Consider the following 23,101-nt stretch of genomic DNA (forward strand, 5'->3'; position numbering starts at 1 on the left):
CACCTGCATGCATGCATGCCAGTGTGCTTGCATATTAGAGAGTGAAAAATATGTGAGGTAAAGTTTTTTTATAGAGGGTAAAAAATTAGGGATGCACAAATTACAGGAGAAGATATGGTATTAATGCATTAAAAGTGCACTGAAGAGGAATCTGAACTGTTATTTTTGCCGCTGGAACTCCGATCTACACGTTTAGAGCATTCTTGGAAACTTTGAATTATTGCCCTGTGCGGCCGATTTCCCTAATTTAAATCGGATTAACGTCAGGCTCCCGCCTTTTTTTTTTTTTTTTTTTAAATTTCCCGCAAACAGTGGGAGGAGTCGACCAACCTTTCACCCAGTCCCGTGGTGGCTTGCCGCTCTGCCATCGGTGGAGTAATACGTAGTGATCGGCGAAAGCAAAGTGTTCACGCGTATTTTTATTTCCGTGGGCCTAATTTGCAGCTATGTAGTCTCTGACTAGGCCTATTTATTCACGGAAACCTAAAAGAAACAAAATAAAAGCGAAAGCAAAGTCGCCACACGACTGCCTGAAAGGCAGTCCATGCGTTGGTCGACTCCTCCCACCATATACGGGGAATTCAAAAAGAAAAGGCGGGAGCCGGACGTTTAATCGGATTTAAATTATGGAAATCGGCTGCACAGGGCAATGAATCGAAGTTTCTATGAATGCTAGGAACGTGTAGATCGAGTTCCCGCGGCAAAAAGATGAGTTCAGATTCCTCTTCAGTGCACCTTTAACGTTAGAGGTCACTGCAAGCGGAAATGGTCACCGCCGTCTGTTAGTGGTCGGTTTCAGGGGCCAACTTGCCCTCTAGACTACGAACATACTTAGTATACTACCTCGGATATAAAGAACCTTAGTGTGCCACCTTGGATATAACTAACCTTAGTATGCCACCTTGGATATAACGAACTTAAGTGTGTTAATCTGAGATATACCAAGCCTAGATATGCCATCTCAAGTATAACGAACTTTTGTGCCTTAGCCTCGGATATGGCGAACTTCCGTGTATTAACCTTGAATATAACAAACTTTCATGTCTGGACCTCGGATGTATAAACTTAGTGTGTTAATCTTGAATTGACAAACCTAAGTGTACTTACTGCCTTTGATATAACGAACTTTAGTGTGTCAACCTCGGATATAACTGTTTGGCTCGTAACGCATTCAGCGGTCTACCCAGGATCACCTAAGAGTTTTTGTGGCATGAGAACACGTTGCTGATGCCTGCAGTACCATCTTGTGATTCTCACATCACAGCTTTTTGTTACCTATGTCAGCATCTGGCCATAGTAGTTGATGCAACTTAACAAACTGCCTAGGCCAACATTCAAAATATTGCTTCTCTAAAGCAGAAGGTGTCTTAATCTTGGTGTGTGCTTGGCCATCATGGAGTTTTGAAGCTGAAGTTTAGTCGCATGATGTCATTTGCGGAGAGCTGCTCAGTGTTATTCCAAAGTATTTAAGCAAATTTCCCAAGGGGGAGTAGATTTTAATTAAGGGAATAATTTACTAATTAGCGTCCACCTGATTGCAGCCATACAGCTACTGAGGAAAGCTAAACAGCTTTCTTGTAAACTTGACAGTCGAAGAAAAATCTGTCCCGCTCTGGAAATCAAACCAGGGACCTCCACCGGTATGGCGCACTCACTCTGCAACAAAGCTAACCAGGACGGCTAGCAGATGGCATGACTTGACTGAATCAGTTAACAACTCAGAGCGAAGCTTTCTTTCGTAGCCATGTGGCTGCACTCGGGTCGATGCTATTAGTATAGTTAAACCTTGATGTAACGAACCTCCATATAGAGAATTTCTTGATATAATGAAGTTTTTTAATTCCCCAGCGCTGCCCCCATTGAAGCGCATGTATTTGAGACCTCCATGTAACGAACGTGTGCGGCGGTTGACCTTGATATAATGAACTCGCTAAGCTGACTATATGTTAGCTTGTGCTGAGGTACGAAATTAGAAAAGCTTCATGACGATAAGCACGAACTGAGATGAGAGGAATGTCAATGATCGCAGCGAGCAACCGCAGTTGAGACAGCGCGTTGTGCACCAGCGCCGTCGGCGCATCTCCATTGCTTTACGCTTTTGGAACACCATACCACATGGCACTACAGCAACAGTTCATGCTCAGAAGCAGCGAAAAATGATAGGCCATCGCAGACACAAAATGGCACGAGCACTGTGCGCCCATCGCTGCCCCGTGGTTGCTCGCGTGATTCCAGCACCGATAGCCCTCGCACATCAGTACTCTGGAGTGGGGATGGCAGAGAGCGCCAACGACGCAAGGCGGAAGAGTCTTATGTTTCCTGGGGCAACAGCGGCGGGCAGACCGAGAGGGGAAACATGTGGGAAGAAGCGTGACCTTTGTGGCCGGTCTACGGCGGTGGCGCGTCTACACGTACTCTACTCTAGCTCTGCCGCGGTGCCTCCGCCTCTCCCACTCTCCCTATCCCACGCGTAGCGGCGTTTAGCGAGCCGCGGCGGAGGTGGCGGTGGCTGCTGCGGCAGTCGCGGAATGCGGAACATTTTTCCTTGTTTATGACTTCGAGTAATGGGGTTTTCTGTAAACGTTTTCATGGTGATTTAACCTACATTTATTTCTTATTTTGATTTCCGTACTGCATTGTCCTTTCGGGTCTTCTCGCGAAAACTGCATTTAACGAAAACCTGGATCTAACGAAAAATCCCGGACCTTTTTTAACTTCGTTATATGTAGGTTTAACTGTAATTGATCCCTTAACAGCTGCTCAGTGTTCAGCACAGTGCCTGAAACTCAGTGAACAAAAAAGGCATAAGTAGTCAACAAAGCACAGACTCTTCCAGGCATGCTGTGCCAACACACCCGGCTGTCATTTTTAATTTCAAATGACAGTTGTCAGATTTAAATATAAAGTAAAAGTAAGTAAGTAAAAGTAAAGTAAATATAAATTAAAGTAAGGGGAGGAGTTATTCAAAGTATGCTTTTAATAAGAAATCTCATAAATGAATTTGCACACAGTCTTGCTTCTTGAACAAGAAAAATTGTTATTTACATTAAAATGCGGCCAGCAGGTATTACAGCATTACCTATTTGTCATGTTGGTAGGACAGGCTAGACCGGCTACTTCTGTGAAGCCAGCTTCTTAATCAATCTTCATGAAGTTGATATGTATGTTGCGATTGACTTTTTCTACGTAAATTATCTACTGGAAGCTTGGAGGGAGCAGCAGTTTCAGGTGTGAAGAGATGGCTGTGACAATATTGATTTCTTCATTCTAGGCCTGTCTTGAACTATCCTGGCTTTTCTGTGCATGCCATGCTAATAGTGTTTGCTGAAATTTGAAACTATCAATAAAAAGTGCTCCCACTTTTCATATCTTGCGTACTGACTTCACAGATGCCTTTCCCCTCTGCTAATGGTGAGTGCTTTGCTTTTTACAGGAGGGACTATTGCTGAAAAGCCAGATGTCTGAATTGGAATCTGAATGCAATCATTTGCATATAGCTGTTCGTGAGAAATCAAGTTTTATCAACGTGAGTATGAAACTGTGATTCAAAGTATCTTTATGATAGGAAGGAGTAGATTCTACTCTGGTGATATTAAACTAAAGGGGCACTGAACACAGATTAAAGCTATTCTTTATTGAGTGCAGATATTGCTACAGGCAGTTTTTCACAAGCGAACTAGAGTGCCGTCAGGTATGGATCTATGAGGCTGGACCACACCACCATATATATTTTATTAGTGATCATGGAGTCTGTAATGTGCTGTCAGGAGCAAAACTGGTGTGTACTGCACAAACTTCAGTTAGAATACATTACTGTATCGCTTTTTGTGGCTCTGCTCACATTTGTTCGCCAAAAAAAGACATGTCTATTGCTGAACTTTGTACAGTTGAAAATGAAATAGTATTTTTCCCGCCGCTTGATTCAAACTCATGTAACAAATGATGTGCTATGATCGTTTAGGCACAAGTCTTTAAATTCCCCCTGGTACTGAATAGATGACTTGCATTGCTTACTCTTCATGTGCATGTTGTGCAGTTGTGTACGACATGTGTTTCTCTTTGATGCCTTAGAACATATTCTTTCTCCAGGAACTACTTTCAGAGAGGAGCAAGGCTATGGCTGAAACGGAGAAGTCATTTCAAGAGCTGCTTCTCTCCTTGAAGCAAAAGGATGAACTGATAGAGGTGATGCAGACAAAGATCGGGCATGCTGAGGATTCTATCGTCGAGAATGAGGGACTTGGACAAGCAAGTCTGACAGACTTTCCATTGGAGACTTGTAAAGGCCAGCTCACGCCTGCTGAACCTGGAACCCCATTTGAGACAGAAAAAAAGGCATCCTTCCAGGGGTCAACACCTGCATCACCTGAAGGGCCAGAAGAACCCACCGTTTTCTATGTCTCACAAAGTGTGCCACGAGAGGTCAAAGTTTTGTGGCAGTTTCTCTCCGACTTGGCTCGGGAGTCTGGAATCTTGCCTGAACTTTCCACCGTTGCATTGACAAATATTTCCTGCATTCAAAAGGTCAACGAAATTTTGAAAAGTGCACACGAAAAGGGTCTTCAATTTTCTTTGCCCACAGAAAGCACCGTGGTCAACAGTGATAGTTTGGACCACTGTGAACCTGATGAGAGTGGTCTGGCTGCTTGGGAGCCTGCTGTATTTGTGAAACTTGGAGAGAAGCTGCAGCAGCTGGCAGACCTGTTTGCAGTTGATGGCCCGGTGGTGTCTGAGTGGCAGATGGCGGATGTTGTTCAGCTTCTGGACACTGTCCTCGAGAAAGCAAAGCAAGAGGCTGCCAATGGGTCATTTCTTCACCACAGTCCACCAGTGCTATTTGGCAAGAGTGGTCAGCCAAAGGAATGTGAAGAGCTAACCCACTCTACCATGCTGTCCCCTCACCTTCGAAATGAAAATGGTCATTCGGATGTTTCAGATTCCCAGGAGGAACTGCTTGAGGAACTTGGCTCTGCTTTGAAGTGTGTAGGAGACTTGCACAATGAGGTCAAGGCTTTGCCACTTACACCAACCTCAAATGAGCCCAGAAAGCCAACAGGAAGCACTGATGAGCTGATCTTTGCTGTTGACTCTTCAGGGCAGCTGGTAGCATTGCCTGTGGAGCAGGCTGGTCATTGTGCACAAGTAAGCGTAGTGAATTTATCCTCATTTTGAGAGGTCTTTAATGGCAGCCTCAATGTATCTTCTGTTGGCTGTTTTTTGTTGATAAAGATGAGTACAATTTTCTGTACTGACTTAAAGCATCTGATTATAGGCACATGTGGTATTAAAGGTGCACTAAAGAGAATTCTAAGCTCGTCTTTTTACCACAGGAACTCGACGTACACGCTCCGAGCATTCTTAGAAACTTCGATTTATTTATTTATTTATTAGTACCTCAAAGGCCCACTAGGGGCATTACATGAGGGGTGGGCATACATATCATTGAAGAAAAAAATCAGTGATGAATGATTTGAAGTATTCCAGGCCAGGATGGATGAAAGCTTCAGCGGGGAGGTCGTTCCAGTCTCTTGCGGTTTGGGCGAAGAATGATTTTAGGTGCGCAGAAGTAGATGCTCGAGGTGTATGAACAGCTTTCGGATGACTGATGCGAAGTGAAAGGAAGTAGATGCTCGAGGTGTATGAACAGCTTTCGGATGACTGATGCGAAGTGAAAGGCGGTATGCAGGGGTGATAACAGATTGGCTGAAATGCGAATGATAAAACTTGTGGAAAAGGCAAAGTCTGGCTATTTTTCGACGGGATTCAAGGCTGGGGAGGTTAGCTTTTGTTTTCAATGCTGTTACGCTCGTATGATATGAGTAATCAGAATATACGAATCTTATCGCGCGGCTCTGGACGCACTCAAGGGTTTTGGCTAGGTTAATTTGTTGGGGGTCCCAGATTGAGCATGAATATTCAAGTTTAGGACGAATATTCAAGTTTGCCCTGTGCGGCCGATTTACCTATTAAATCGAATTAAATGTCCTGGCTCCCACCTTTCTTTTTGAGTGTAACATGGTCACAGCACGAAAAGGACATTGCAAAAGCTCAACAGGACGCACTCAGCACTGTGTGCGTCATGTTCTGCCTTTCGTGCTGTGTGCATCCTGTTTTCCCTTTCGTGATGTCGTTTTCGCACTGTGACTACGTCACGCTGGTCAACCAAATCGCCCGTTCTTCCACCCTCGTTTTCTTTTTGAACTCACCTCCGAGAGTAGGAGGAGTCAACCAACGCGTGGAGCGCCTTTCAGCCAGTGGCTTTGCTTTCGCTTTTATTTTGTGTTTTAGGTTTCGGTCAAAAAGTTTGTCTCGATAACATAGCCGCAGATTAGGCCCACGGAAATAAAAATACGCGTGGACTCTTTGCTTTACGTATTTCTCTGCCGATGGCAGAGCGGCAAGCCGCCATGCGACTGGCTGAAAGGCACTCCACGGGTTGGCTGACTCCTCCTGCTTTTGAAGGTGAGTTCAAAAATAAAAGGCGGGAGCCAGGACGTTTAATCTGATTTTGATAGGGAAACCGGCCGCACAGGACATTGATTCGAAGTTTCTAAGAATGCTCGGAGCGTCTAGATCGAGTTCCCGTGGTAAAAAAGACGAGCTTAAATACTCTTTAGTGTACCTTTAATGAACAGTACTTATGGTGAGCAATTGCTTGGTGTAGGTGCTGTATTGATGCGGTAAGGTAGGCCGATGTAGTAGTAATTAGAAAAGGAAAGGAATGATTCATTACATCAAGTGGCAGGCAAGTTAGCGCTGGTGCACCGCCAGCTGTGTGCCCTTCCTGTGTACCGGTAGCAAGTGTTCCCCTCCAGCCAGCACTGTGCTCGCAGCACACACAGCTCTGGCGAGAGAGCTAAGGCGCATTTATGTTCGAGTTTATTTCGCATGGCATAGTGACCTCACATTGGCCAAAGAGGGACCCTCTTCAGTGCAGTGGCGCTTGACTGTCAGCATGTTTGGTAGCTTCTGGCATGCTCCAGCAGTGCTCAGTGCCAAATAGAGCTGGCTTTATTTCGCACCAGCTTTGCCAAACCGGTCTGCACTTCACTGACTGCTCTCCGCTTCATGAGTTTCGTGGCTGATGGCGTACCGGATGTTGGGTGTATGTGCTTCACCAGTTGCAGATGCTGCACCAAGTTGAAGCGGCTGGACTGAATTTGTGCCTGGTGCAGCATCTCCAACCTGGCATGTCCGACCTCAGTCAGTGCTTGTCTGCACGTCAATGTTGCAGTATAAAAGCACCTTCAGCATTGTGCTAGGGGGATGCTTTTCTTGAAAGGGACCACTAGTGCTGTGTTGTGCACATGCACTGGCTGTGTGGCCAGGCAGTTTGCAGAGCACTTTGCAGACCTTGGCACAGCTGCACAAGAGAAAGGCTAGTTGAAGTGGTACAATATTAAAACAAATAAAGTAATTAAATAGCATGAAAAGGGTCGACTGCTGTAAGAAGTGAAGGGATCCAAGGAAGCTCTCACTACCTGTAGAAAATGGAAATGAATGTGAAAAGCATACCTGCTGCAATTTTCAATGCATTCATGATGCCTTGCAGTTTTTCTTTTTTTTCTTTATAAGCTCTTTGTATGAAGGCTATTGATGTGTCTAACCATTATTCTTTTTAGGATGCTTCTTCACAGACTGTGGAGCCATGTGACAATCTTGAGTCCTTGAAGAGCGAGCTCAACAATGCTAAAGCTCAGGTAGATTTTTTGCTTGTTTTCTTACTCATAATGTGAACCACATTAAGATAACGGAGAGCAACATTATCTCAGCAAAGCTTACTGAGTAATAAAATTTTTTCATTACAGCCATTAAATTCCTTAGCTGTAACTATTGTTTAGTGCCAGGACTTTTGAACTTACAATGGCAGACTGAATCCAACATATCAGCCTTTTGGAGCGGGAAGGGGGAGCAATTACATGCAAGATAAAATTGATAGGCCTGGCTAGTTTATGGAGGCTTTTTTTTTATTATTGAAGCAGTGTGCCTTCTGGCTTAAAGTAGTTATCTACAGATAACAGTACACGCCAAATTTATGAAGGAATTCATGGAGACCTGTAAAGCAAGTGTCATTTATTTTTCCACAGAAAAAGAGTAATATTGAAGGTTTCAGTGACTCTTTGTCATAATTGTTTTATATTTTGCATGATTTGCTCCAGAAAGCTTGTGACAGTTTTTTTTATCAATTTTTTTTGTCGTGAGGGTATGCTTGCTTTCACATGACTGGTGTGCCAAGGTATTCTGGATGCCAGAGCTTTATACTGCAGTTGGCCCACGTCATCGTGTGCTTGTGCTGACATTGATATGCTGCCTGGTGTTTAACAGTTCTTAACATTTTTCAAGTGATCTGGCCACATTTTATCTGGGTAAAGCAACTTCACCTCACTATTATGAAACCATCTTACACAACAAAGAATGTGATCAACTGATGTGCTTAGTGTTGAGAAACAGTTTCTCTAACAATTAACATAGCCATGAGAGAAGCCAACAGCCACAGAAACCAAGGAGCACAGGGGATTTTTTTTTAATTAATTTATTTTTTTGTGGTGTTGATCAAGTAAGAATATTACTGTCGCTTAAAGCTAATTGATTAGAAAAGCAGAAGAAAAAACAACCACATGCCGCCGGTGGGATCCGAACCCACGACCTCCGAATTACGCGTCCGGTGCTCTACCTCTGAGCTACGGCGACGGCTGTCAAACCTTCTGCTTTCGGGGGTATTTATGTTTACAAATAACCTAACCTTGAGAGTGTTCATCAGCGCCACCCACGTTCGTAAGCGGCGGACGTGGGTGGCGCTGATGAACACTCTCAAGGTTAGGTTATTTGTAAACATAAATACCCCCGAAAGCAGAAGGTTTGACAGCCGTCGCCGTAGCTCAGCGGTAGAGCACCGGACGCGTAATTCGGAGGTCGTGGGTTCGGATCCCACCGGCGGCATGTGGTTGTTTTTTCTTCTGCTTTTCTAATCAATTAGCTTTAAGCGACAGTAATATTCTTACTTGATCAACACCACAAAAAAATAAATTAATGTAAAAAAAAAAATCCCCTGTGCTCCGTGGTTTCTGTGGCTGTTGGCTTCTCTCATATTTATAACGAGCCCCTCATTCCCTTCCCTTGTTTGCTTAATTAACATAGCCAGCCATTTGCTCCCAAATCAAATAAATAACTGGCTACTTAGGACCATGCATCTTCACTGCAATGCCACTTGGTAGTTCAGAAGGCCTACATCTGGCAGAACTCCCAACCTCCTCCTCCACAACACTGTCTACTGAGCTCACTCTACACAAAGCCAACATCACGTGGCATGCTGCACACACAGTGCCCCACCAAGATCTAGCATCCACTCTGCACATGGAATGTGCCATATGTGGCAGGCTACTTGCAGGAGGTGCCAGACATCAGGCACAATTTGATTTGGAAGGCAGCAAATTCCACTGGTGTCTCACCGGCATCACAGACAAAGAACACAGCTAAAAGAACACTTTTTCTTCTTTCCTGTTATTCTAGTGGCCAGATCACTTGAAAAATGTTAGGGACTGTTAGGGACTGCTGACAAATATGGAACCTTCGCACATTTTGTGACACGTGTCACCCAAGCCTTGCACAGCATGTGGATTTTCTGTCTAGTGTAGGTGAGTGTTAGTGAAACACTCATTTTATTCTGGATGTATGTAGTCTGGAGGGAAAGTAACAAACTTTTTCTCTGTATATTTGCATAGAACAGTTGCAAGTGGGACTGTGTGCAGTGGTGTAAAATCTACTTTGTTGTGTTCTGCTTTGCATATTCAGATTTTCGCTGTGTAATTAACCATTTGTGGAAAAGCGAGCGCTGCCTGTCGTGCAAAGAGGGAAGCTCCACCGGAACTTTTGGTTGGAAAGTTGTTCCCGAGCAGACGTGTGCAAGGCAGCGTTCAGCAGTTCTCGTGCTGTGGTGTTGTTTTAGTGTTGTTTATTTGCCGGAAACGTGCGTTTGCTAACCGAAGAGGATGACAGACGAGGAGAACCTCCCATTTGCGTTTTTAGAAACGAGGTGGAGCGAAGATTTTTCGCGTGATAGCCTGAAATGTGTGGCAAAACCTCCACTCCACCACCTCAGCTGTTGGCCAGGCTCATCGCGGCTGGTCCTTCAAGGAGGAAGGTTACGTCAGAAACTTGATGATGAATCTTCAAGCAACGAACGATGAACTAGATTTCGTGAGAGTTGGGCGTGCGCGGTCGGTGAATACCGGTGTTTATGTGACAACGGCATGGTTCGTCGTTAGTAACGGCCTTCCTTGTCGTTGGTTTCTCGTCATTGGTGCGCTTTCTTGATAGGGCAGGAGTTTCTGCTAACTTCGTACAGTACATTTTGCTGCTGGGCACACTTAACTGATTAGTAACCGACCCGTTGTACTATCTCAATAATGGCTCGTGCTGATACGGCAGAGCATTGCTTTGCATGCTGACGGACCGCAGGAGCGTTAGAATTAACAGATATAAGCGAGGTTGCGCTCTGCCGTGCTCCCGCTGTTCAGATAGCATGGCTTGACATTGTTGCATTTATGGTGAGTGTTCATACTAGTATATATTATTCGGTTTCCACCGAATACGCACGTGCGTCGATGGCAAAACTCTTCTAGAACGACCGAGCTGCGTGCACTTGGCAGCAAGCGCGAAATACAGCAGGAACATTCGTTTCGAAACGAGCTGGGCGGGAACCTGAGCTTTGTGCTTCCTTGGTGAATGAAGTAATTCGTGCAGCCGTAGGCCAAGCAATGAGCTGGCATTTTCGTTCACGCTGCAAAAGCGAGGCAAGGAGCTCACATCATTCGCCGTACTACAGCGAGGGAATGCACGGCCGGCTCATGTTTTCCAACCAAAACCAAATCGCCTATAGAGGGCGCTGGCTGTGCCCTCGCTGCGCATGCGCAGAAACTTTTCCGCAAATGGTCAATTGCTAATGTACCCCTCAGTTTTGTGACATTTCAGTACCCATAAGCTCATTTCTATTATAGCTTTTACCATTTGTATGTGTTATCATTAGAGGAGTGTTCTCATTTCATGTCATTTTTGTATTCGTGGTAGTAATGGGTACAGAGCTTGAGCATGGGAGCTTTGAAAGCCACTTGGTTAAAAAAGGAGGATAAATCAACATGATACTGTGGCTGTGTGTGATTGTCAGGACCCTTGCCCAACGAGTTTAATGTGTTCTTCCTTTTTCATCTCTGCTTTTCATTCCCCCTTGTCCCTAGGTCAAGTTTCTACAAAAATCCTTGAAGGACTCTTTCTCTGTGAAGATAACAGAGTCCCCCACTGGCCCAAATGCCCAGCCACTCATTGAGATAGATCAAAACCTGCCTGTTCTGGGTTCGCTAGGCAGCCAGAGTCCTCGCAAGTCTGGATTGTCGGCTAATCGGCGCTGGCGCAGGCAGCTGACAAATCAGAAGATGTCTGAGTTCGGTCTCTCTGAGAATGTGTTTGAACTCCAAGAGGAGATCTTCTTCCTTGTTCTGAGGATTGAAGATCTGGAGAGGCAGCTGAAAGAAAATGTCGAGGTGAGATATTTTCTTTTAAAAATGGCATTGTGAAAGTATTGCTTCTATGGGCTTTTTCGCTGTCCCTGACAGCAATGCTTCATAATTAGTCTAGCGGTACAGTTTTGACAGTGTGCTGCTTTCACTTTTGGGACATTTTTTGGGCATCTATATATGAAAGACATGGGCTAAGGAATTGAGAGCTGTGGGCTATACGATGCCCGCTCTGTGCTACTAAGGCCTAGAAAGATGGGGGGGGGGGGTGTGCTCTGTTACCGAGTGAGGGAATGGTGCACAGCGGGCCACAAGGGCCCTGCTCCTACAGCAGTGTCTGCACATGGGACAAAAGAAGGTGAAGGCAGGTGCATCAAGTGGACATTGTGAGATGGCGTGTAGCATCATATGTCCAAGGTGGCAGCTCCCCGTTCCTGTGTGTGGTAGCTGAGCCTAGTACAGTACAGCAGTAGTACAGTACAGCGTACAGTAAAATGGGGGTTTGAATGATCCCCACATAGCCTAGTAGCTTAAGGCAAATGTGTTAAATTTCAAAAAACTAGTGAAAGGCAACTGTAGAAAAAAAAAAGAAAGTAACTCGCAATCTACAAATTTTCAGGAAACTTGATTTGAGCTGTCAGAGAGTTGAGAAACAGAAAGCTGTACATGGTTATTTCTGAACGACCTTGAAATTATTTCTTGATCGAGAAAGAGTATCTGTGCACACCTTTGTGTTCACTCTTGGGAAGAGCAGCCTGCGGAACCCAGTTTGAGAACCCCTGCTATAGACTTTTCCATTGAGGACTCCCTGTGTGTTTCCACGTTGCTCGCTGGGCTGTTGTGTACACTTAGCGCTAGCTCTATGGAAGTGGCAGCGGAACTGGTTTGCAACAGCCTATAGATGAAACATTTCTACATCCTTCTCACCTGATGGAAAGGTCTATACTGAAACAGTTGAATTTCTGTCTGGCGGCGGGCGCCTTATTAGTTTTCGGTGTGTCACTTTTGTCAGTGTGCTACTGTGCTCGTTGATCATAGTTACCAGTATCAAGACGCATAAATTTACGTAAGACTACTTACGTGCTTTGAATGCAAAAGCATACTTTATTTCCTTTTTATTTTTTTGAAATTCAGGATTATTTGACTTCTTTTCTAATGGTACACGTACTGCAAAAAATGCAAGCCTCTGTTCGAAAGAACCGCGATTATTCGCATTCCGTTAACAAAAATGAAAGAGATTGCAGAAGCTTCTGAAATCAAATCCTCCGGGGCCAAAAGGTGTATCAGCAATGTGTCTTTGTCGTTGTCTGGGAAAGAAGTTGACATGCTTAGGCTATCGCGATGAGTGTGTTGTGTGGATCTGATTGCGATTGCTCATACCAATATGTTATTTCGTTTCTTTGTTTGCCATTGATGATGCTCACGTCTTGGGTATACAAAGGTCACCTGTTTTCACCATTAAAACCAGTTGTAAGTTTGCGCTCTGTGTTGGTGTTACTGTTCTGTCTCTTGTTCTGTAAAAAGTTGAACCATCGTCACACCTACTCGTTAGCATACAGTCGTTAGGCAACGCATGCACTAGGTTCACTTTTGTTCGCCATGAAGCAATGTTGTTTTGGAGCCTATGGGTTGCGTGCTTGCCTCGCAGTCTGAAAGTCCTGGGTTCAATTCCTCGCACCTTTCAAAGAAATTTTGTTTTTCTTTGATACCATGGTGACGTCATCTGGGATTTTTGGGACCACTGCTGCCAGTCATTGCTGACGCTGGGTTGCATTGCCGATGAGCCGTATAAAGCTTTTGCATTAAAAATGACTGCATCTGCTGATTAAAAGGTCCCAGTAAAAATCTTCTACACCATTTCTAACAAAACTGTCGCGGAATAAGTCACCTTGGACTTTCCTAAGAAATCTGAGGGCTGGCTGGAAAGTAGCGCAAAAATGTGGACAAGAAATATGTGCACAACAGTGCATCTGTGTGCCTTTTTCTTGTCCACATCTTTGCGCTATTTTACTTTGCTTAACTTAACTTTCTGTTATGTCAGAAAATTTGGCTCCTTAAAAATCACTTGTTGATTTCCTTTAACAGCACCATGGCTCACACCTACATGATGGGAGTTGAATGTGGGCAGTGTCATTAAACTGTGTTTTTTGACAGATATCTTTGCACATCAGACATCATGATAGTGATTGTTTTGTTATTTAACTCTTATGTCCTCTTTCCTTGTAGGAATTCCATAAAGCACAGTGCACTTAATGCGCTGCACTGTTGACACTGGTGCCCTCAGCAAAGTATTTCCAATGTATTTTTTTGGTTTTGGGCCATACGTCTTCCTTTCATTTCTCTGCTTCACAGGTGGCTCAGCACAGTTGTGCTTGTCCTCCATGACTGCAGCAGATGAATTACTAGGCAGTTAAAGTCATAGTCTGTAAATGGTAAAACCGACCAATTGCTGCCACGTGGCTGACAGACAGTGCACAGAGTCGCCATGTTGCTATGCCGCTGTCAGCCTTGCCAAGCTTCAGCAAGCATTGCCCGCGGAAAAAATGATGGCAGTATTCAAAACACACATAATGGCAGCTTTTAAATCTTATATACTAGTAATAAATGCAAACTATTGATTTCTTATCAGAAAATTTCAAATATTGGCACACTCCTAGTTTATATTGAAACTGGGGATTTATGAAGAACCCTAGGTATTGTGTTTTATATGCCATGCTTAAAGGGTCACTGAGGGCAAATAGAAGTTTGCCTTTACCGTTGGGTACCCCAATCTAATTACAAAGAGACCGCTTTTACTGAAAACTGAGCCTTTCTAAGCTGAAAAAGAAACAAAATGCAGGTGTCACACCCACCTGCCAATTCCAAGCCCGCAAATAAAGTTAGTGCGTCGACACTGATTTTTGGGTGCACATCCCAGAGGCCACAAAATTTGGCACCTCTCTTTGGTCACCTCAGACAAATAATGACCCAAGCTGTCAGTTACAGTCTATAGTTTGTCATAGGTGATGTCATAGGTTGGTCTGTCGTGACATCATTGTTTGGTTGAAACCAAGGTTTGGTTTTCGTTTCCTTTGTTTTTGCTGTTTTAAACTACTTAAACTCAGATTTTGAAAAACTGTTTTTGTATCGGAGACAGGCAACTCTTAGGAATGTGATGTGATTATCAACTCAAAATGGTTAACCTCTCTCTAGCTGCCCTTTAAATACATTTCTTCACAGGTTCATAGCACAGAATTTCTGTAATCTCAGTTGCATTATTTTTTCAAAGTGTGGAAGCTTTAATTAGTACATTTTGGCAACATTTGTTTCTTCTTTTGAGTTTTTTTTTCATAAATCAATTTGTATATTAGTTTTTTTTTTTGCGGATAGTGTTTGTGGAATATTATGCCATCTGGCAACAACTTGTACGAAATATCAAATGAAATATTTGGGCAAGTTGTAGTTTGCTCAGTCTTGCTGAAATTGCCCTTAAGCACGTAGTTTCTTGGACCAGGTGTTCATAATGACCAAAAGTGGAGATAATATAGCATGTGCCTACTGGATCAAGACATCCAATTTGTATTTTCAGCCAGGCCATGTGACTTATTCATTTAATAACTCCAGTTCTGTGTATTGTTTGCTGCCATCCTTTATCATGAGATGTACATCCACTTGCGGCTTTGAGAATTTAATCAGTAAATTTAGCCTGTTCAGTCTATTAGTTCGTTGTTTTCCGTCCTTTTGAATTGCACAGGTGGCCTCCAAGCACAAGGATGAATCTTTGAGTGAGCAGGCGAGCCCAGCAGTTGTTCAGGTGCTGGAGAAGAAGAATGCTGCACTGCAGGAGCAATTGAATGAGATGCAGGAAGTGTCAACAGTGTTGCTGTGCCGGCTGGAAGAGCTGGCAGCATTCCTAGAGCAGCTGCTGGCCTACGACGAGACTGGATCATTGGGATCTGTGACCCTTTCAGCAGACATGGTGGCCAAGATCCGCCAGCTCGTTGCAGACAGCAAGGACTTCTCCCTTTCGTTCTCACAGAGCATTCTCGGTGAGCTGAGCGCATCGTTTAGCTGCATTAAACTAGGTTCAAGAATCCGAATGAATGGAACTAGCAGTTGAAGCATGCCAAGCACAGTGCATTAGTGGTATCATAGTTTAATCAACAGTAATCTCACTATTTCAAAAGCTAATGCAAAAATACTTGACATAATTCACCCACAAGCTTTATACCTTTAATCTTTGCCTGCCACAGTAGCTCAGTGGTTGGGTGCCCAGCTGCTGACCCGGAGGACTCTGGTTCAATCCCGGCTGCAGTAGCCACCACGTTTTTATGGGGTGAAACGCAAAGACGTTCGTGTACTGTGTGATGTCATTGCTGGTTAAAGAACCCAGGTGGTCTAAATTGATCTGGAACCCACTACTGCAGTGTCCCTCATAGTTCCTGTATATCTTTTTGGGTCATTCAACCCCACAAATAACAGCTCACAGTTTTCCTTTAAAGCATAGTAGCTATCAGAGTTCCAAGTTTACGTGCTCAATGGCAGTTGCAAGATTAGAGAGATTGCTAAATTCTGCTTTGATTATCTTTGTTCCAAGCATTGCTTTTGTTTCACCAGAAATTATCATTAAGTAGGATGCAGGGTTGTCTTAGTTTGGGTCTTGGTACAGTCATGAATCAATGAAACTTAGTAAACCAACTGTGGTGGCATTGGATTTATTGCTGATAGTTGTGGATTCATTGCTGATAGACTTTGTTACAATGCATTTGCGCTGTTTAAGCAGTGTTTGGAAATGTTTGTGTTCCTGTTTACAGGTTCTGACACTAGCAGTGCTCTCGGCGATCATCTGTTGAAGAGGAGCTCATTAGACAGAAGCATGCAGTCCATCTTATCTCTTTCCAAAGGGTTGGTTTTGCATACCATTCTAACTCTTTAGTGACGGTAATGTGTAGCCATGCTGATATTGTTTTCTTTTTTCTTTCTAGAAAAAAAGAAGATGTCAGTGTTGCTGACAAATCAGCGAGACGCAAATTAGATGTCAAAATGATCCCACCTACCTCTGAAGACATCGCTTTCATGGAAGATGAGCTGAAAATGTATGTTCTTCTGGTTTCATACAGTGCACAAACATCTGGATTTTTTGGGTAGCTGTGTGTTTTTTTATAAAATCGATCCCGGAGATATATTGAACTCAAAGAGGATTGCAAAATAGTTTGATATATAAAACTCGACAATAAATAAGATTTTTTTTCTAAACATCCCGCTTTTTCTGTAGTGGCAGTGTGCATGCAGCTGTCTGACACTCATCAAGCATAAGGTCTTTCTCTTTAGCATTAGCATTATTAACTGTGTAGTTAGCAGTTTTGTTTAATTGCATGGGCTCCTCGATGCAGGTGCATGCTAACAAAAGTTTTTGCGCTGTGTACAATGTTTATTCAAAAGCAAAAAACGTTATGTATTTTCTTCCTTGATTTAGGGTAACCTAGCATATTTTCTTATAAGACAGAGAAGTGTAGAAGTGTAATACATGGCTAATAGGTCTGCAGCCATGCACAATAAGTGCTACTTTTGTTTGCTCACAATGGTAAAATTAACGAAAATCATTATGTTCTAACAAATTCCTGCTTTGTAGGACCATGCACTAATTTAACAGAGCAGATTTTTCTGCTTTTAAGTGGAGACACGGGTCTTAAAGTAAAAATTTTTATTATTAGAGATATCATAATGAAGTTAGGATTGTATGTGTATTTCTTCTTTCTGTTTTCAAAAATATAATTAGTTTCAGTGTATCTCAATTAGTTCCCACATTAAGGAAAAACAACTCAAGCCTAATTAGGTAATTTCTTAAGGGTAATTAAGACACGTTCCTTCAGCGCTTTTGGTTTTGATTGAAATAGAGCTTTACCCAAAGGCCTGCCATGCAGAGCTGTGCTAATTATACGGTTATTTAGGTACATCATTATATAAAATTGTTCAGTTATATCAAAGCACCATAATTATGAACTATGATTAGGTTGCATTATTGTTAAGGAAATTTGATATATTCGACTCAGCCATAAAATTACAGCATAGCTCCGTAGTTCAGTTCTTTCGGAATTCAAAGGTGTGATGTTAATTGAAATTGCACCATAGAAACGTGGCGAAAACTTCTGTGAGGCTGACATGTTATTATAAAAATGCTAAGTTGAGAAAATCGCATTTGAAGTGCGCTCACCATCCATTCGGAGTTCGTTGTGGAGGCCTTAGAAAACGACGGAATGCGGACATTCTAAGAGGATTTCACAACAGTGAGTAACACTAGGATGTAGAAAAGAGTGCCAGCTTTCAAACAAGATCAAAATACTGGCCATCGCGGATGCTGTTGTGGGAAGCGACAGGCGCCAAGTTTTTTGCTCCAAACTCACTATTTCGAGGCTTCAGAGGCATCAAATATATCAATTTTATAGTACTTGTAGGTCGAATGATACATCGAAACTTCATAGGTACTTTAGAGTATATTGAATACAAATGTGCCATTTTTGAAAAATCTAAATTTTTGCATTTTTTTTTTACATTTGAAGACCATCTCCCCTTAAGGGGGTTGCAGCTTTCAAATCACAAAAATCTTGAAAAAAAAAATTGAATTTTAGAAAACATCTTATTTCATATCTATGAAGTCTTTCTAGTTATATTCCGAAAGATTTTCCCCGAAAACAGCCCAGAAGTGGCTTCAGAAAATGTCTTTTGTGACTGTAGGTTGTAAAAAACTGGCTGAGATCTCGGTGAAAAAGCCAGTTGTCTCGGGAGTGTTTCTTCGCCTGACTGTTCTGCTAGAAAAAAGCATAGCATGACTCTGGCTTCATAAATTTTCATGCAGTTTGTTGCATTGTGTTTCCTGATAAATTCTTTAAGCTGTGACATTCCTACATTTCTGAACTACCTACTTTATAATTTTTTCACTCTGTTACTAATTTGAAATGGCAGTTATGAGTGCATTATGCAAGCATGGATGCCATGTTCTGTGTAGAAAAAACTTGTTGATAAAAATATTTGAAGAATGTCACTGTATGAATTATTCCTTTTGCTAAAATTTAAGAGCAACTTTAGGCTCCTACCATGTTTGTCGTCATGCTAGGTTTTCTGCAAGTTTGGTATAGCGAAGAAGCACATAAAAATATATGATGTCAAAACTACTGAATATATATATATTTATGAGTGAAATTTTGTATTTATACATTTAGTGCACGTCCAAATTAGCATGTGCAGTGTTATTGCTCTACACCAAAAATATAAAAAAATTGACCTCCAAAACCTGTGTCCCCCCTAAGAGGATACTGGGGTCTTGAAAAGATAAAAAAAATACGAGAATTTCTATTTTCCAAAAATGGCATACTCGAGATCAGTGCACTATAAAGTTCCTGCCTAAAGAGTTTGAAGGTCTAAATTCTAATATCTATATTTCGCACCTACGAATCCCGGAAACGGTGGTTTCGGAGCATAATGCGGCACGACTTCACGCCCGTTCCTTCCCATGACCGCGATCTTGATGGCCACAATCTTGGTTTAGTTTGAAAGCTGGGCCCCTTACCCACTACCTGGTATTACTCACTGCTCTGAAATATTTCTGGGACATCCACATTCCATTGCTTTTTGAGGCCCTTGCAACAACCTCCGGATGGCTGCCGTGTGCACTTCAAATGCGATTTTCTCAGCTTCGTGTTTCTTGCCGACATGACTGGCCTTACGAAAGTTTTTATTATGTTTTTACAGTGCGATTTCAATTAAAATTACACCGGTGAATTCAGAAAAGACTAAATTGTGGAGCTATGCAGTTTTTGTTTGTCTGAGTCAAACATTTCAGAATTTATGGATCCATAATGTCACCTAACTATACTTCATAATTATGGTGCTTGGACAGAAATGAACATTTTCGTATGATGATGTACTTCAACAACAGTATAGTTAGTGTAGCTCCAGATGGCAGGTCTTCAACATGTAACAGGTAATACGATTTTTGAAAACAGGAAGTAGAAACACATATATTCACCGAATTTCATTACATCTTTAACAATAAAAATGTTCATTACAAGACCCTTAAGTGCCACAAGGTACGTCTGTCAGAAATCTTGGCCACATAAGACTGACTGTTAACAAGGACTCCCTGCAAAGTTCAGTGGCCGTAACGTTCAGCTGCTGAGCTTGGGATCAAATTGTGGGTGTAACCTCTATCTTGGCAGCTACATTTTGATGTGAATGGAATGCAAATGTGCCCGTGTACTAATATTTTTGGGCACGGTAAAGAGTGCAAGGCCGCTGAAATCAACCTGGGGCTGTTCTCTAGGGCATAGTCTACAGTGTTGCTTTGGCGCATAAAAAAATCAGTCAGCTAACTCAGCAAGGCAGGCTGTTCTGGTTCTAAACATCACAGGGGGCATGTGTCAGCTGCCTGCAATTGTTTGGAAAAGCGAGTTGTCATGTATATTTTGGCCTGTCTGAAATTGCCTTACTCACATGAAATGAAGTTTTTGTGTGTTCTAATACAATGCAGAAGGCAGCTCAGGCATTGGCTGAAAGTTCTCAAAGTTCAGAAAAAGTTTTTCCTGCTGTTCCTTGTAGTGTCGTTGACCTATAAGGCGAAATGATGCCCCTAGAAGTTTTGTTTTTCTGCTGAAGTTAATCAACCTTAGAACTGTGCCACTAGACCAGCTGTTCACTGCTGGCAGTGTTGATTTCATCTGTCAGTATGAATTTGGGAGATTAGTTTAGACACTGACGTGTTTGAGACTGACTTGGCAAAATTGACTGTTTTCTGCCTTCATGGTGAATATCTGCTGTGTGCATATCCCCTTCAGGTGCAAATTAAGATCCAGGAGGAGGAAAGTTTCAGAATTTCACATTTTTCTAAACAGCATGCCAGGTTTGCATGCAAAAAAAAAAAAAAAAACAACCCTCCGCACTGAAAAATTATGCTGTAGTGTAGCAGCCACGCTCGCTCACAGTGGTGAACTGTGTGAGTGAAAGACGATGAAGATCCAGAGGTGTTAAGCTCGCTCGCAGCCCGAACGCTTGGCCTGAACCTTTGCTGGACGTTGCAAAGCGACCTATGTTCTGCTGAGCCACAACCCCCTTTTACATTTGATGGAGGTGCTAATTCTGTCGCAGCATATAACCATGTTGTGACTCCACACTTTTTTCAAAGTCTCAATTATACTTCTTTTGACTCATTCCTGTCACAGTAAGCCATTATATAAACAAATCAGCATATTTTAGGCAGTTTGAAGCATTTATGTGTGAAAAAAAAAAATAATAATGAAAATGTTACTCACAGGAGCCATGCCACAAAGAAGTACCATAAAATGCGGAGTCATCCATCAAATAAAGCAGACTTCTGTGTTCATTTTGCATGCCTGACTAAATATCATTCTACGGAAGATTGTTCTGATGTCGCCGTAATTTTTGCATCCAGATTTGTGGAAATAGCGCCTTGTATAGGTGAGATTTCATAATATTAAGGTCACATCCACAAATGTGGAATGCTGCACCTGAAGGGGATTGGCAGAATGTTCTTCTGTATGGATGTCTGCATTGAGCTACTCGTTTAGCTGCATAACGGTTTTCGCTTTGCCTTTTCCGTACTTCAAATTTATCTCGCTTTGTTTTAAAAAATAGGTAATGCACCTGGTATAGGCAGACCTAAAGCTTAAGGAACAAACATTACAAAAAGTGATGCCAAAGTTGTTCTTATTGTGGCTTTGCATTGACATTGTCGGAATTTCGGTTGGGACCAAAATACAAAAGGGTTCATGTTCTGTGCGATGTGAGAGCAGGTTAAAGAACACTAGCTAGTCTAAATTAATTCGGTTTCGTCCACCCTGGTGTGTCTTATAGCCCAAGCATAGCTTGGTTATTCTGCTACTTTGGCGCTTTGAACCCTCAGTTTGATGGGCATGTCATCACTTTACCTGTTGTGGGTTTTGCAGTCAAGGGAAGAAGAATAAGACGCAGATGTGGCATTACCAAAGCATGGTCTGCATTGTCATGCATGCCCGCAGCCGTCATGGTGTGTGAAGTCGTGTTTGGCCGGTAGTTGTGTAACTGTGTTTGTGCATGTGTGTGTGTCTGTGCAACCAGATTGCGAGACCGAGTGCAGCGGCAGCAGAATGAGATCTCGAGCCTTACCCGGCGCCTGGAGGAGGAGTGCTCTGAGAGGGCATCGCCAGCTGCAGGAGGTAGGTGTCCCTCACGTCGTCACCCTGGCACGCCTGCGTCTCTGTGTGAAGGGGAGGACACGGATGCGTCCTGGCGTTACCAGGACCAAGTGGTTCTGGTGCAAGCCAGTGACAGTGATGACATTCTGCTTCTGCTGAATGAGCGGGGCCTTCCTGAAAATGTGTACCTCCGGAGTACCTGGCAGAAGCAGGCCCTGAATGCTGCTGAGAGCCTTCCTGCAGTGTGTTCTGCTGTAGCTGCTGAGGAGGCCGATGCAGATGCAGACTACTCTTCATCCTCATCTCCTTCTCTCCTGCGGTGGAAAGAAGCCCGCAATTCAGCTTTGGAAAATGGTGCACCTCAAGAGCCGCTCGTGCCCATTGGCCGCTTTCAGTGCTGGTCCTCGGATTCAGACATATGGTCGGAGCCGGACCGCAGCGTTTCTGAGCAGCGAATGGGTGGTGTATGTCGCAAAGAGTGGAACAAACAGCCACGCAGGTCACCCAAGGAGACGAGAAAAGCAATGGCTGGTGGACGGCAGGAGCAACCAGGCTCAGACACGGGTGCCAAGAAGGCCAAGGACTCGTGGCCTGAGGTGGCCAAGGGAAAGCGCCTGAGCTGCCCACCAGACGGAGGTAGCCGGGGGGCAGGGGGGAGGGGCCGTGCTTGCACAACAAGCCTGTTCACTACCCTGAGGGGATGCAAGTGGCCTGCTGCCTGGGCCCCCTCAACTTTTTACTCTTCATTTGCTGCTGTACACTTGGTTGCCATAGTGATTAACTTTGCTTTTCTCATGCCTGGATGAGGAGGCTGCAGGCACTTTTTTGTTTTGTTTTGTGGTCAGGTGCTTGCTTATAATTTGGTTGCCAATGCTTGAAACCTTTAATTATGCTTGTACTGTAAGTGGTCCTCTTGTGGAGCTATGAAAGCATGCCTGTATGATCAGGTGGTTACCACTAATCGTGCAGCCTACTGTCCCATTACCCAAGTCTGTGTGTGATATGATGTGGGAGAGGTATATAGTTTGTTTTATTTCTATTTGACAAAAATGTATTCATAGTGAGTTTTTTTTTTAATTGCGAGGTAATATGTATAATGAATGTGGTAACATGCTGAAGTGCTATCTTGTTATATTGTGGAAAATGGTTATGAATCTTTTTGCTGTTGCTTGTTTGTCTTGCATATTCATTTTAAGCCAGTTCGAGTACCTGTATTTTTATATTGCATTGTCATGCAAGCTGCATGATCATTTGTTTATTTATTTGTTGCATGCTTCTTTGAGACTGTAGTATAGCTAATTTGAAGATAGCTATTAGACACGTTTGTTGAGTTGCTAAAAAATTATGAGTAGTAAAGAAGTGCCCTTTTTTAGTGCGGTGCACATTTGTTCAAATAGTGCTTATTTTTAGCATATTTTCATATCT

General features: G+C 43.1%; 1 protein-coding gene across 8 annotated transcripts in view; it reads left to right on the forward strand.

Annotated features, from left to right (window-relative positions):
* LOC149353066 (uncharacterized) overlaps window positions 1-23,101 on the forward strand; it is an 83,534-nt gene that overhangs the window by 30,590 nt on the left and 29,843 nt on the right. For 7 of the 8 annotated variants that reach the window (XM_089582264.1, XM_089582266.1, XM_089582265.1 and 4 more), the window contains 8 exons: window positions 3,434-3,526; window positions 4,090-5,142; window positions 7,623-7,700; window positions 11,235-11,537; window positions 15,244-15,538; window positions 16,304-16,394; window positions 16,475-16,585; window positions 21,600-22,312. In XM_089582264.1, coding sequence (XP_089438390.1) covers window positions 3,434-3,526; window positions 4,090-5,142; window positions 7,623-7,700; window positions 11,235-11,537; window positions 15,244-15,538; window positions 16,304-16,394; window positions 16,475-16,585; window positions 21,600-22,312 — 2,737 coding nt within the window. The remainder of the gene's footprint in view (window positions 1-3,433; window positions 3,527-4,089; window positions 5,143-7,622; window positions 7,701-11,234; window positions 11,538-15,243; window positions 15,539-16,303; window positions 16,395-16,474; window positions 16,586-21,599; window positions 22,313-23,101) is intronic. The other variant, XM_089582271.1, reaches the window with a different exon arrangement.

This window comes from Amblyomma mixtum, chromosome 3 (genome assembly GCF_055824585.1).
Source record: "Amblyomma mixtum isolate Tamu chromosome 3, ASM5582458v1, whole genome shotgun sequence".
NCBI classification, from domain to species: domain Eukaryota; kingdom Metazoa; phylum Arthropoda; class Arachnida; order Ixodida; family Ixodidae; genus Amblyomma; species Amblyomma mixtum.